General features: G+C 40.8%; 1 protein-coding gene across 1 annotated transcript in view; it reads right to left on the bottom strand.

Annotated features, from left to right (window-relative positions):
• The window catches only part of LOC117818480 (copine-9-like), a 193,761-nt gene that overhangs the window by 153,633 nt on the left and 25,532 nt on the right, over positions 1–14,596 (bottom strand). Inside the window, exon 3 of the mRNA XM_034691429.1 lies at positions 676–722. Coding sequence (XP_034547320.1) covers positions 676–722 — 47 coding nt within the window. The remainder of the gene's footprint in view (positions 1–675; positions 723–14,596) is intronic.

Below are 14,596 nucleotides of genomic sequence, written 5' to 3'. Positions count from 1 at the left end.
AGAAGGTGAGTGAGACCAGACACACTGATTGGTTGGATTCATGTTACACCCAAAAGCCACCTTTGAATTATCAATGGACTTCATCCAACTTCATAATGTCCTGTGCCTCACATGTTTCCCAGATTGTACACCCCTGAACTAGCAAACTGTGGTTGGACACGTCCTGATTGGCTTTGTGCCATGTGCTTTTTGGACCATGAGTTTAAACAGAGCTCAGAGTTTGTGAAAGTGCAAGTTAGTCATACACTTAAGGCTGCACAGTGAATAGGTCTGCCACCTTTTTTGAACATGGAACAAAAACACAATGCAGACACTTAAAGCTTCTCTGCAACAAAGAGAAACACTCAACATTTCAGGGTTAGCATGATGTATGGACTGATGGTGGACATAAGGAACACCAACTGTCCAAGGGGCTTCAGGAAACAAAGGCCAACCTCTCTGATCCGCTTTGATAACAATGCTGTAGACCCCTGCTGTACCTTTGCTGCTACTAATAATAACATACCTCTTTATTATATATCTTGTTTTTTGTTACCAATTGATCTTCCACCCTTTGTATACTTTCTGATTGGCTCCGTCATCACTGTAATGTTTGTGACCGATATGCTTTATACAGAAATTTGAAAGCAGAACAACAATTTCATCTGAGCCCTTATTTAAAAACACATCACTCACCTCTCTCCACTCTTTGGTCCCCAGGCCTTGCACGTACAACACCACCACTGAGGAGAAACACAAACACAGACATATTTGATATTTACTTTAGCCCTTTAAAGGCACAAAAACATCTCAAAAATACAACCTGCATGTAGGAAAACAAAAGCTTTGCCGTGTGGTCACTAATTTGCTTTCAAAGGTTCCTTCCTTCTCTGTTCATCGGCTCTGAGCACACAAGTTGAAATAACGATTAGCATCTACAAAATATAGATATATATATCCTAAAGCTAGAAAACTTTGTAATCAGATAAGAACTAAATATTCACAAAATGTTTTCACAAATACAGAAAGTGCTGTTTCCCTGTGAAATGAATGAAAGTAGTCCAGCAAAAGCTTGAACTCTGATTAAGCCTGTGGGGAATGTTGTTGCTGCAGAAAAATAACACACAGAACTGAAGGCAAAATTCAGCTGTTTAACTGATTCAGCCACAAAATAGATAATAACTTCCCTTCAGGCATGAGGTACACTCATTTTTTCAAAACAAAAATAATCTTTTTAAATGGAGAAAATTATTAACCCTGTGGACTCAACCAAGGTGGGATTCTTTGGGGATATGGGACAATGTGACTAAATGTATTATTTGTTGAATTTGTCCAAGACTGTGTTTATCATTTATCGCATAAAAACCTATAGGACTGTGACAAAGATGTTGTCACTGAATGTGGACGGCACAAGGTGAAGCACATACACATACACACACACATTTTTTCCCCCCATGATTGTTGTGGAGACTTTACCCACTGCAATAATCAACTTTTGTTTAAAAAAAGACCCATTAAGACATTGTTTAAGTAATTTGTTTATTCATTTTCCTCTCACAAACCGTGCTGATCTGCACTGTAAACCCGAACAAGTTGAAATTACTCAAGTCTGTGGTAACTGATTATATAAGAGTTTTTTAAGTAGTGGAAATACAATTTCTGAGTATAATTGAAATTATAAAATAGGATTTCAGTTTACTCAATTGTTTTCTTTCTTTTTTTAATTTTCAAGTTTCCCCAACTCAAATCTATTAGTTAAATGTTCTTATATTTTTTATTCATACATAGGCTACTAGATGAAACTGAGTACATGTCATGGTTTGGTTAGTGTAGTTTGTTCCTTGTGTTTCATGCATTGGTTTCATCCATCCATCTATTATCTTTACCGCTTATCCTGTTTCAGGGTCATGGGGGGCTGGAGCCAATCCCAGCTGGGTTAGGGTACACCCTGGACAGGTCACCAACCTATCACAGGACAAACATGGAAAGACAGACAACCATTCACGCACACACTCACACCTACGGGCAATATAGAGGGATCAATTAACCTGGTAAGAATGGTTTTGGACTGTGGGAGGAAGCTGGAGTACCCGGAGAGAACCGACGCATGAACAGAGAGAACATGCAAACCCCACACAGAAATGCACCTGCTCGACCGGCGACTCAAACCAGGAACCCCCTGTGAGGCAATAACGCTGCCCACCGCACCACCGTGCAGTCCAGCTTTGTTCCTCCCTGTGTTTATTCTGTATTATCCTTTGTCTCTCTTGAGTGTTTAGTGATCCATGTCTCTTGTTGTGTTTTCTTAGTGTAGTCTTGTGTTTACTGTTTTATTTTGTAGTTCTGAATCCCTGTGTCTCCAGTTTAGTTTTGCCGCTTCGTGAAGCACAGCCATTGTGGTTTTTCAAGTGTGTGAAGACCTACGTGGTGAGGTTGAAGACGTCATACACAGCAACCCTCTGTACACTCAAAAGTTTTTATTTGGACATGGATATTAACTCAATAAAATTGAGCCAAATATAATTAAAACAACATTAATTGTTCGGATAACTCAATAATGAATTGTTCATTCAACTAAATAGCTGGTTTTGAGTGCTGTACCCTTAACGGCTATGAGTTAGAAGTACCGTTGGGGTTTATAGTGTGCTCCTCCACAGCCTCAGTGTTTGAACAGGAGCTGAGAGTACAGCCTCCTTTTATGGGAGGAGGGGGGAGTACGCTCAGGTGTGTTGATAACGGAAGGGACCATGTTGAGTGTAGTCAGAGGTTATGCTCCTTTATTCATGAACTGGGGAGGGGGTTATGAAGGACATTTTTGGGTGAAATGGTCAGTGATGTAATGTAGTATATTTGTATAAGGTAAGAACTGTATTTACTGGAACTGGATTTATTGGGGCAAAGTGGAGTTAATTGATCCCAACAGTTGGTTGGTCTAGAAGGAGGGGTTAAGCACTTAAATTCCTCTGACCACCATGTTTCCCGAGTGAGTCTGAGGGTAGCTCTCACTGAGAGAGGTGTCTTTAGTGTTGAGATTTTGGATTCATTCATTTGGGATTTTTCTTCCCTTTATGCTCCAGAGATTTTGTTTGTCACTAGTTTTTGTAAATAAACGCATATTTGTCAACTTTGAAACTCAAGCCATCATGTTGTCATTTGTCATGGACCCTTTTTGTAACAAGGACCAAAAATCTAAAAAATGCAAAGCTCATCAGATTTTTTTGTGATTGTTGCAGCCCAAAAAGCCTGATTTTGCGACAGCTTTTTGAAAAAAATGCAGTGAAAGTTGCAATTTTTTTTTTTTGCTTATGTCAGGGGCAAGTAAATATGCTTGTTTTTAGAAAACATTCTTGATGTGGCCACTGTGACTATTTTGATTCTCTTGATTCACAGAAAAATGCCATTAAAGGGCTGAATTGCACATTTACGACAGTCCCTGAATGCACCTCGCAGTGACAGAGGCACTTGACAGACGGTCAGTTCACGGCACTCTGAAATGCATCTGCATCTTTGATGACTTGGAGTTGATCAAAACTTACTTTGGTGTCTGATGTATCACCAAACTAGATTAAATCAAGCTGTAGACGCGGAGCTTTTTACGGTAATGGCGGCAACAACGTCAAACATCAAATATTAAACAGACGTCCCCCGGTTGTGTCTTTGTCACTAACGCACACCGGGGGTAAAAAGCATCAATGAAGATGAGACAGATGCATGGAGGAGGGGAGAGCTGGATCATAAAGCACACCTGCTGCAGATAGTTGACCAAGCAAACACTGAGCCCCTCAAATAATAACTCTATTATGTATGAATAACAACGTTGTCATCGTCACTTGTCCTGCCTACTGTCCTCGCTTCTCACTCGTTCTCCGTGCGTGTTTTACTGTTAAAAAGTGCCGATCAAGTGAGGACTTGCATTTATGTTCCAAGGAAGTGAAATTGATGACGAAACCGATGACGTACAGGGGCTGAGGTTAAGGTAATTGGTCAAATTTGCGGGAAAGTTGCGGTGATTGTATAAAATTGCAAGGCCGCGAAAAAAACCCGCTGATTGGTTGAATTTGCGTTGATAGTTGCGATCGTGAAATCACAACTTCCTGGAGGGACTGTTTAGCTGAAACACATTTTTTGAGGTGTGCTATGCAACTGTTCATGAATTCTCTCAGCAAGTCTGCAATAATAACACTTATTACTAACACGGCTTTCTTACTAATCACCCGCTATGTTAAATACTTGATTCTGATTGGTTTAAACCCCATAATGATGATGATTAAATCTGAATAGCAAAGGCAACACTGGGGACACCCTGATCACACACGTCACATCAAATCAATCTACAAATAGGATCTAGTTTACTGTTAATGATTTCACCTCTTCCTGTTAACAGTGGGACAAAAACATTACTCAACAACACAGAGGATGTTTTTAATGTTACTCTCAATTCATTTGGAGAGCACAATATTCAAATTGGTGTTAATGGCTGAGCGGTTACCAGCAGAGAAAAGGAGATTAGAAGTGGGAAAACAGTGCAGAAATTACTGAGGGATGTTAAAACACACTAGGAGCTGAGTGGCAAAGTATAAACCAGGCTTCAAAGGGCTGGTGACAGATGCTTACAGAGAAGCGACGGGGATGCTGCTGTTATTTCCTGTATCAGTAAAGGATCAAAACAATTACAATAATGCTAAGACTCTAGTGTTATATATAACAGTCAAAGCAGCCCAATTTAAGGGGTTTAATATGAATGAAAATGTTAAGTTTAATGTCATTTAACCCGTAAGAGGCTGATAAGAATACCATTGTCACAAAACTCTTCCCACCTTTAGAACGGAGGGACTGTTTGTTAACTGTATAAATCTTTAAATGATATTTGTTTAAATAAATCATCTTTCGATCGATACTTAGGGTCAACTTGATTGTAAATTTAGTTGTTAGCTGTAAAAGGTGGGATCACCCTGTCTCACCCTGTTGGGATTCTGTTTTTGAAAACCACCCGTTACCTTTTATTATCCCTCACTTATCATTATAACTTACAGAACCAAACACTCCAGTATCCACTGACGAACTGTTCTGTGACGAAACACCACAAGAATTATCTCAAACCGTGAAAGATAGACATCAAAGCCGGATTTACACTTCTGCATCGAATTGACGGCATAGCCTACGCCGCAAGTCTGCCTACGAAGAGGCCTACGCACATAGCTGACGCACACCTCCTCCAAAATGTAACTACGTATCAAATTTACGTGGACTGCAAGCCCTATGATCAGTCCGCTCTGCAGCATCGTATTTCCCGCTTTTACAGCACTTCCAGGATCCCCGCTCATCAGCCGTGCATTTCATCTCCTCCTCTCTATTCTTCATGTAATCATGTCTGTATGATAAACAGCAACATGTATCAGCTGTAGATTAACATAACACGCTCTGAATCGCTGTAAAAAAGTAAACAGAGATCATAGCGGGGCCGGAAACAGGCAACCAACTATCAGAGAGAACGCACTGTCCTCAAGCGTTTCGGTGGAGAATTACTGCGCAACACGGACACATCGACGCACAAGTATGTAAAGCTCAGGTCCATGTCAGCCCCTGCTGCGTAGGGTCGACACAGAAATACAAATCAGCCTTTATAGTTTAAAAACTTACAGAAACAAAAAATCTAAAACTGTCTGATTGGCTGAATTTTTCTACAGTTCTGTGACGAAACACCACAAGAATGATCTCAAACTGGGAAAAATGTAGACAAGGAATACTACTTTGAAATGTGAGGTTGTAAAGCAGTAAGTGGGCACCAGGTCCTTTTTACACACACTCTCTCTCTCTCACACACACACACACACACACACACACACACACACACACACACACACACACACACACACACACACACACTGGAGCTGTCAGAACCACACCGCTGTGTTTCAGCTGACAGCTCAGTTTGTCGTCCAAACACTCTGAGACTCTTCAGACCTCCTGAAGGTTTAGACAGAGCATTACCTCAAAACCAGTTCTACAGACCCGATGGAGCGAGAATACGACTCAGTTTGCACTTTGTGAGTTTCTGATTTCAGGTCTGTCTGGAAAAAGATTGACTACTAACACTGACAGATTGTAGAAATGATGAGTAAGAGAGGACATGAAGGGAGTTAAGTTTGGTGATGCTCGTTTATTTTAGTCTACTCCTCCACAGCTTCAACTCCTCTTCATCTCCTCTTTCTCCTTTTCTGCCCTTTTTCCTTTTTTGCTCTCCCAAATTATTCCCTCTCTCGTTTATTCTCCTCTTTTTCACTCCTTGCTCCTCTAATTTTTTTTCTCTTTTCATACCTCTTTGTATCCACTTCTCTTTCCTTCCTTTTGTCATCCCCTTCTCTCCCATCTCCCCTTCCTTTCTTCTACTCTTCTCTCCAGTATGCTCTCCTCTCCTCCTCACCCCTTCATCCTCTTTTCCCCTTTTCTCTCCATATCCACACTTGTAAGTCCTGCTCCTTCTTTTCTCTCCATCCTTGTGCCCTCTCGCTCCAGCCTCTCTATTCTCTCCCCTTATCTTTCCTCTTCTCCTCCTCCTCTTCCTCTCCCTCACATCACAGCAGCAGAGAGAGAGAGACTCGAGTTTCTGCTTCAGTAAGACAGGAGGCCAGCAGACCACAACGATCTGGCCTCTGCTGGGACCTGTACATCCCAATTCTCTCTGCTCCACTCTTCAAAGGAGGAAGAGAAATGAAAGAGGGAAGAAAAACAGGGTCAAGCTAAATTAATAAATAGCGTAACAGAGAAAAAGAGGCAAGAGGTGGAGAGTTTAGAGACGGTTGGCTAACTGATAAAATTTGGTAGAAAAAAAGAAAGTGAAGCAGGAGTGTGTATTGAGGGAGTGTGTGTGTATATGTGTGTATGGCAGGAACAAGCCTCCATCCATCACAATCTCAGAACACATGCACTATGTATGTTCTTTACTTAATGGAGCCAGCAGTGTAGGTCTGCTATACCTGCTTTCTCCATGTTAACAGATGGGACATGGGTCAAACTATAAAACCCAATACACTCTGCTCAAACATGGTTCCTGTTTTAGTTCTTATCACACTAATATACTGTACGTCAAGGTGTTCGTATTTCTCCGAGAGGTTTTGCTTAAGTTCATGATTTGATGCTTTAAATTAGAGTATAATGTCAGGATTGACAGATGCGGCTCCTGCGGCTCTGTGTGCACCAGAGGGGGAACGATGAGAGGAGACTTAAATGCCAACACAAGAGTCAGTTCTTGGAGTCGCTGCTTCATATGAAGAGAGGAATCTGTTCAGCTGCAGACTGCACTATAGGTTAAATATCATAGCCCCTCCAGCTGATCCCTACAGCACAGACTCTGGCCTCAAACATCGTCATCACTGCAATATATCAGCCCATGTCACATCAGCCCATGTCACATCATCTGTTAATGACTTTGAGAAAGTTACACATGCTTTCATTTCGACTCGTCTGGACGATTGTAACGCACTTTATGTAGGCGTTAACCAGGCCTCCCTGTCACGGCTACAGTTAGTCCAAAATGCTGCTGCTCTACTTTTAATTGGCACTCGTAAGCAAGAGCACATTACCCCCATCCTCACCTCCCTCCACTGGCTCCCTGTTCATTTTAGGATTCATTTTAAGATTTTATTGTTTGTTTTAAAATCTTTAAATGGAGTAGCTCCACAGTATATTTCTGACCTCCTGCAAAGCTACACTCCTGCAAGGTCTTTGAGGTCTACTGGTCAGCAACTTCCTGTGGTCTCTAAGACCAGACTGAAAACCAGGGGTGGCCGTGCCTTCTCGGCAGTGGCCCGCAAACTGTGGAACAAACTACTATTTTGACCTCACTGTGCACCACTTTGCTAAACTTGAGTTGTTTTGGCTTCACTTCAGTACGACAGGAGGAGGTGGAGACATATCAACCATCTCTGTAGATGAATCAGGCGAGCAATTTGTAATCCATTTGTGCTGAAGGGTCTTGTCTACCCAGTTGCGATTTTATTTATCAACCAACTTTATACTTTAACTTTTCAACCGTGTTGTTGTGTTGATATTGTCTGCCTGTGTTTTGTTAGCTGTGAGGTTTTAAAGTCTTACTGTGTCTGTGTTGTTTAGGTACCTGCCTTGGGTACAAGGATGAAATTTAGCATCTGTGCTAAGTCTGGCGCATTTACATTGATGCCCAATGAATTAATGTTAATTAATGTGCATTGTCCCAACTCAATAAATAAATAAATGAAATGAAATATTTTCCTGCTTATGACCCTGCTACCAACTAAATTTACAAACAAGTGTACACTTATGATCTAAACATTACTTGATTGATTTAAAGAATGATGAATAATAGCACTTCCATGATAATGATATTCTTACCAGACAACTTTTGGGTCAAATTAATATTAATCTTAACTTTATTATTCAGTTATTCAAGTTAAGACCATGCTAGCCTCTCCGTCTAGCTCCCATTGCCAGTGCAAATAACTCTGTCAGCACCAAGACTAATAAGATTGATTTTTTATTCAAGTTACAGTCATGAGGTGTGCATGTAACATTTTACAACTACGTTCCAATCATCATCATATGAGCATGCTCTACAGATCTGCCAGCAAATCCAGCCTTAAACAAATCAAGAACCTATAAATTAATTTCTCAACATAGTCGTAACATGGCTGGTGGAATGGTTATGCACGTGTGTTTAAGACACAGCTTATTGCATATAAAAGGTCAAAATGGTCTGTTAATTTCAAAGGTCTAGAGAAGGCCAACAAGTGCAAAGTCAAAGACCTGAATGTGCATTTTAAAAAGAGAATAAATCAGTGATTTAAAGGAGCACCGAGTGATGAAGACGATATGGTGAAGCTTTTTGCAGGGATGGGATTCTTTATTTCTGTGCAGAAACTTCAAAGCAGCAGTCTGTAGTTTGGGCCTCTCACATATTTGTGAGATGGATTATTGATGTGAGGAGAAACCCATCAGGGGGAGCTTTGCCTGGTCAGCTCTACTCGCCTAAAGGACAGATGATAGCTGGAGTCAAAAATCTAATCTCACAGACATTTTCACAGAGATGAAGGCATGGCACTCCACCAGCTGGGACTGTAAATACAAACATTCACAGTTGTTGCAGATATAATTTCGTAGGCTGCACAGGACGCATAGTCAACCATCACAGTGTCATCTGGGTCACTTTCACGCAGGGAACAGATGCAACACCCAACCTTCCCTCTGCATACATGATTAAAAAAGAGAGAGGGGGCTCAGTCAGATTGAAAGAAACAAATGTGCAACAAGAGCATCCTGAGACAAACCTTTCAAAGACGACAATGCAGCCGTTAATTATCATTACAGTCATACTTTATATAAAACCACCACACTCACAGCTATAATAAAAACCAGTCATGTTGGGAGAAACCTTCACATTTGATTGTGATCTTGATTAAATAAAGAGAATTAACTGAGATATTCAATGAAAGGCTGATATAAAAGTGTGTTTTAATCATTGACTGTAACACAAGTGGACCCGGGCACTGTAATCAAACCTTTTGTTTGCTTCTGAAACCTTGAGCTTGGCTTTTTCCCTGTCACAGTGTCTGTTCTGCAACCTGAAGTGACTATATTTGGAGGAGAGGGTTCACAGAGGTCTCTGTGACAGCGGACAGGTCACTGTCTATGCACCTGTGATGTGCAATATACCTGTCCACGGCCAGGCCTTAAGTGTACCCTTATTTATCATCTTTTCTGCTCATATGGAACCATTATTACAAAATAAACATCATGCTGTGCAGATGTTTGAAACATTTATTTATGGGACACTATGCATAATCAGTGCAGAATGCATTGATTAAATATCTGCCAAACCGCCATAAACTAGTATTTCAAGTGAAGGAAGCTTCATCTATTTGTCCTTCTGTGCTTATGTTGCTTTATTTCCTGTTTCAAATGAACGTGCTTTTATTTTGAAAAGTCTGAAGCCGTATTTCCAGCACATAGTACATTTACTTCAGTTATAAAAAGCAGCAAAAGCAGTGATTGGAAATGTCAATGTTTTGCACCCCTCAAAAAAGCAAAAGCTCTAACGTGAATAACATCTTAAAATGATCAGTATGGTTTCAGACCATTTTACAGAGGCATGCTACAAGACACAAGGTTGATGGTTTGATCCAAGCTCCTGCAGTCACGTGCCAAAGTGTCCTTGATCAAGACACTGAACCCCAAATAGCTCCCTCTGTTGTTCAGCAGTGTGTTAATATAGATTAGCTAACACTGATGGTCCCTTACTATAGCAGCCGCTACCATCAGTGAGTGAATGTGGTGTGTGAATGTGACGAGTAGTGTAAAAGTGCTTTGAGTGGTCAGAAAGAAAAGAGATATGGAAGTACCATTCCATTTACCATTTAAATAATGTCAGGGGAGCTGAAGAAGTTTAATTCACATGGATCTTTAAACACTGTGAGCAAACTGTTGTTTGGTTAGGTCATCCTAACTGTTCTCCCTCATGCAGCGTCACTGCACCGAGATATTCAGTAGACTATTTGCTGAGGAGTGAACATTAATTGCATTGTTATTTAAGGAAACATTAACACGTGATTTCCTTGGCATTACACGTATGATCCAGTGATGATACTGAAATATAGATAAGTGCAGCTAAATATTAAATAACTGGAAGCATTTCCTCAACTAAATAATTAAACAAGCACAATAAATGTTCATTAACCTTGCATTTAATTATAAATGGGGTCATAAATCGAGAGTGCATGTTAAATAGCATTATATAATTGAAGCTGTTAATGGTAGGACACTGTAAGACATCAATAGATTTACTGTAAATTTGATGACAAAGAACATAAAAACAACATTTCATGTTTGTCTGAGAGTGGAATATTGCTCCTGATGGGCTGAACATATTTATGATGTTTCAAGGTCCAATCTTTAATCAGTTTAAAAATAAACCTGTTTAAATTAAAATAACATAGTTGATCAGGGGTAACTTATAAAATTAACAAAATATCTAGATATTACAGATTTTAGGTACTAAATGAAACATGATGACACACCAACAAATGGCATTACAATAAGCAAACATTTCAACTCAGATACTGAATCTGTCACACCTGATGAAACTTTGTAAAGACTGTCCAATGAAAATGACTGAAATATTAATGTGTAGGCTATGTGAGGAGTTTTCATGTGTGTTGATTCTGGAGACCCTTTCAAATTAAATCTGTAGTTATTTTCTGAGATAAAGACTGGATTTCCCATGAGCATCCTCACCCACTATCATGAAGATGTGGCTCTTGTCAAAGTGTGCACATGTTGTGGATGTAAATTAATACATTAAAGGTCTTCTTTTTAGCACTACTGTTCTTTGTTCAAGACAACTTTCTGCAGGGTGGAAAACATAGAACAACCTCATATTCAAATAGTGCAACATACAGAGTAAATTATGAATGAAGAACCAGTTAACTATTTTGTGCAAATCCGACCTCATGTAACCTCTAACATACATCCCCTTACCATCGGTCATTCAGCAGAGTCAATACAGAATGTTTAGCATCTATTGACTCTGTTGTGTTATCTACAGGCGAGGATCTACCTCGTGAGCGGGTTCAGTCATTTATCAGAGGCTGTCAGTGCTGTGTGACATTATCCGTACGTATCGACCCCGTCCTGTTATGGCCGGACGCCCGGGTCAGAAAGAAGCTTCTAACCAGGGACATGAAAGAGCTGGGGGGGACATCGTGGTCACAGCGAGTCCAGTTTCCAGCTTTCCCCCGGTGGGGAGGAAAGGTTTGAAGTTCAGGACCCCTCTGACACAATCATTACCCTGCATCATGGTTCTCCACCTCCACCTCCACCCAGCCCAGGGAAGAGAGATTAATCTATGAGATGTGTCAATAAAGTACCCCCAGCCTTCTGCCTGACAGCCCGCACGCACGTGTGTGTGTGTGTGTGTGTGTGTGTGTGTGTGTGTGTGTGTGTGTGTGTGTGTGTGTGTGTGTGTGTTTAAGCCTGATGACCCTACTTGACTTCTGGCAAACCAAAAGATCATCCCCTGAATGGTATTATTACCATTTCAAACAGTATTGATTTTGTAACTGGTTATTAAATACAGATTGTTGCCATACATTATCTTCAACATGTTCGACCCTGTCAAACGACATGCAAAGATAATGCTCTTTGTAAAACCAAGGTAAAGGAGAGACAGTAAACCAGATTATTGTCAGGATGTTTGCTGAATGAGTGGTGTTCATGAATGTGTATCAGCATATTATGGGATATAAAACATCTCTAATCCTTTCTTATAGCCAGAAAGAAAATCTCCTTCCTCCCTCTTTGCCTGTCACTGTATTCATAGGACCCTCTGAATTGACTGTGACAATAACAAGGACAACTGATAACTACTTTCTTTATTCCACATTTCAAGTCAGCTGATAAGCTTCCGCAAGGCGGCAGTGAGTTTGTATGGGGCGCCGTTAGTGCCAAAATAAAAGCTTCATAAATGTGACAGTGATTGTAACTTAAATGAATGTTCACATCAAATTTAAATGTGAAGATCACAAATATTGCTCTAAATGTGATAAAAAAGTGACTTTTAAAAATTCACACTACATTTTTATGATGTTTTAGAGATAAATGTGGATAATTTATGCTGTTATTCTCAGTGTGCAAACCTTTACAAATGGTGCCCCAAAGATAAACCTGGAGGTTAAGCGAGTTAAAAATCTGCATGTGAGCAAACATATTCACTTCTGGCTTCAAAAACCAAGAGGGCGACCTGGATGGTTTATTGTTACTTGAAGTGGGGTAGTGTGAGGTACTTGTCAACAGTAAGTGTATAACCCACAGGGGGTGACGGTCAGCTCAACCCCTTTGTTGAGGAACCAGAGAACTGGCATCAAGGCTATGCTAACAACCGCTGCACACAGGGTTGATTTTATTACATACACTGAACAAAAATATAATGCAACAATTTGTTTTTGCTCCCATTTTTCATGAGGTGAACTCAAAGATCTAAGACTTTTTCTATGTACACAAAAGATCTATTTCTCTCAAATATTGTTCAAAGATTTGTCTTAATCTGTGTCATGGTGCATTCACACCAAACGCGAACGATCGCGCTATTCGCGAGAATACAGACTCAAGAATGTTTTGTGTTTACTCGCTCTATTCTCAAGTCGCGCGTCAAAATCACGTGTAAACGAGTGCTCAAGACGCGAATATACGCGAGAGGGAGGGGGGTTCCCACACCACAGCGTGATTTATTCAAACAGAATACAGTAGAGGGTGGCTTGACTTTCGTTTCAGAAGTGGAGGCCGGCTTGACCGCAGTAACAAGGTTGAGCTCGGGGACATTGAATGGGGAAGCCGGTTATGCTAAAAGTGGCAGAGCTAACTTCCTACTACAACAACTGATAACTGACAGACAAAGTTATTCACAACTCACCACATAATCCTCCTCACTCTCTGTCCTTACAGTGAGCTCCTGTTTATTCCTGATCCCATTAAAAACAGTTAGTGTCACAGAGTTTGGGGAAGCTGCACGGTGATAGAATCAAAGTGTCCCATATATTCCAGATGAGGGAACCTCCGCTGGTCCATTCGTCACACAACACACGTCACCATGTGATATGCACGCTGATTGGCTATCGAGCCGCGATAGATTCGCTGGAGTTCAGATATTTCAACTCTTGCGAATGCGCGCTATTCGTGCGAATGGTTTCCATCATTCGCGCGAATAGCGCCATTCGCGCCGCCCAATTCGCATGATACGTGCCGCCAGACCCCTACTCGCGTCTACCCGTGTCTCTACATTGACTTTACATGTAATTCATTCGCACAAATGATTTTATTTGGGTTTTGTGTGAACACACCATTAGTGAGCACTTTTCCTTCTCAGAGATCATACATCCACCTCACAGGTGTGGCATATCAAGATGCTGATTAGACAGAATGATTATTGCACAGGTGTGCCTTAGGCTGGCCACAATAAATAGCCACTCTAAAATGTGCCATTTTACTGTATTGGGGGGGTCCAGGGGGGTCAGAAAACCAGTCAGTATCTGGTGTGACCACCATTTGCCTCACGCAGTGCAACACATCTTGGCATAGAGTTGATCAGGTTGTTGATTGTGGCTTGTGGAATGTTGGTCCACTCCTCTTCAATGGCTGTGCCAAGTTCCTCATGCTGTCTAATAAGCATCTTGATATGCCACACCTGTGAGGTGGATGGATTATCTCTGCGAAGGAAAAGTGCTCACTAATACAGATTTAGAAACATTTGTGAACAATATTTGAGAGAAACAGGCCTTTTGAGTACATAGAAAAAGTCTTAGATCTTTGAGTTCAGCTCATGAAAAATGGGAGCAAAAACAAAAGTGTTGCATTTATATTTTTGCTCAGTATATATGAGTTTTTAAGAGTTTGCTTTGCCATGAGAAAGACCTTCTTTCTCATTTTCGTAACGTTCTTCCGCTTGCAGTGCACAGATCATCGAGGGAGACAAAAATTCAACAAAACTGAAAAATGAGTGGTTCCAAGAGTGACAATGACATGGCAATTGCTGTGGACACAAGGGGATACCTTTATGAGTTAACTGAGGGAGAACAAGACTCATCGGACCAAA

The sequence above is a fragment of the Notolabrus celidotus genome, chromosome 1 (genome assembly GCF_009762535.1).
Source record: "Notolabrus celidotus isolate fNotCel1 chromosome 1, fNotCel1.pri, whole genome shotgun sequence".
Taxonomy (NCBI): domain Eukaryota; kingdom Metazoa; phylum Chordata; class Actinopteri; order Labriformes; family Labridae; genus Notolabrus; species Notolabrus celidotus.
The sequence above is the reverse complement of the archived record's forward strand: the minus strand, read 5'-3'. Positions and strand labels throughout refer to the sequence as shown.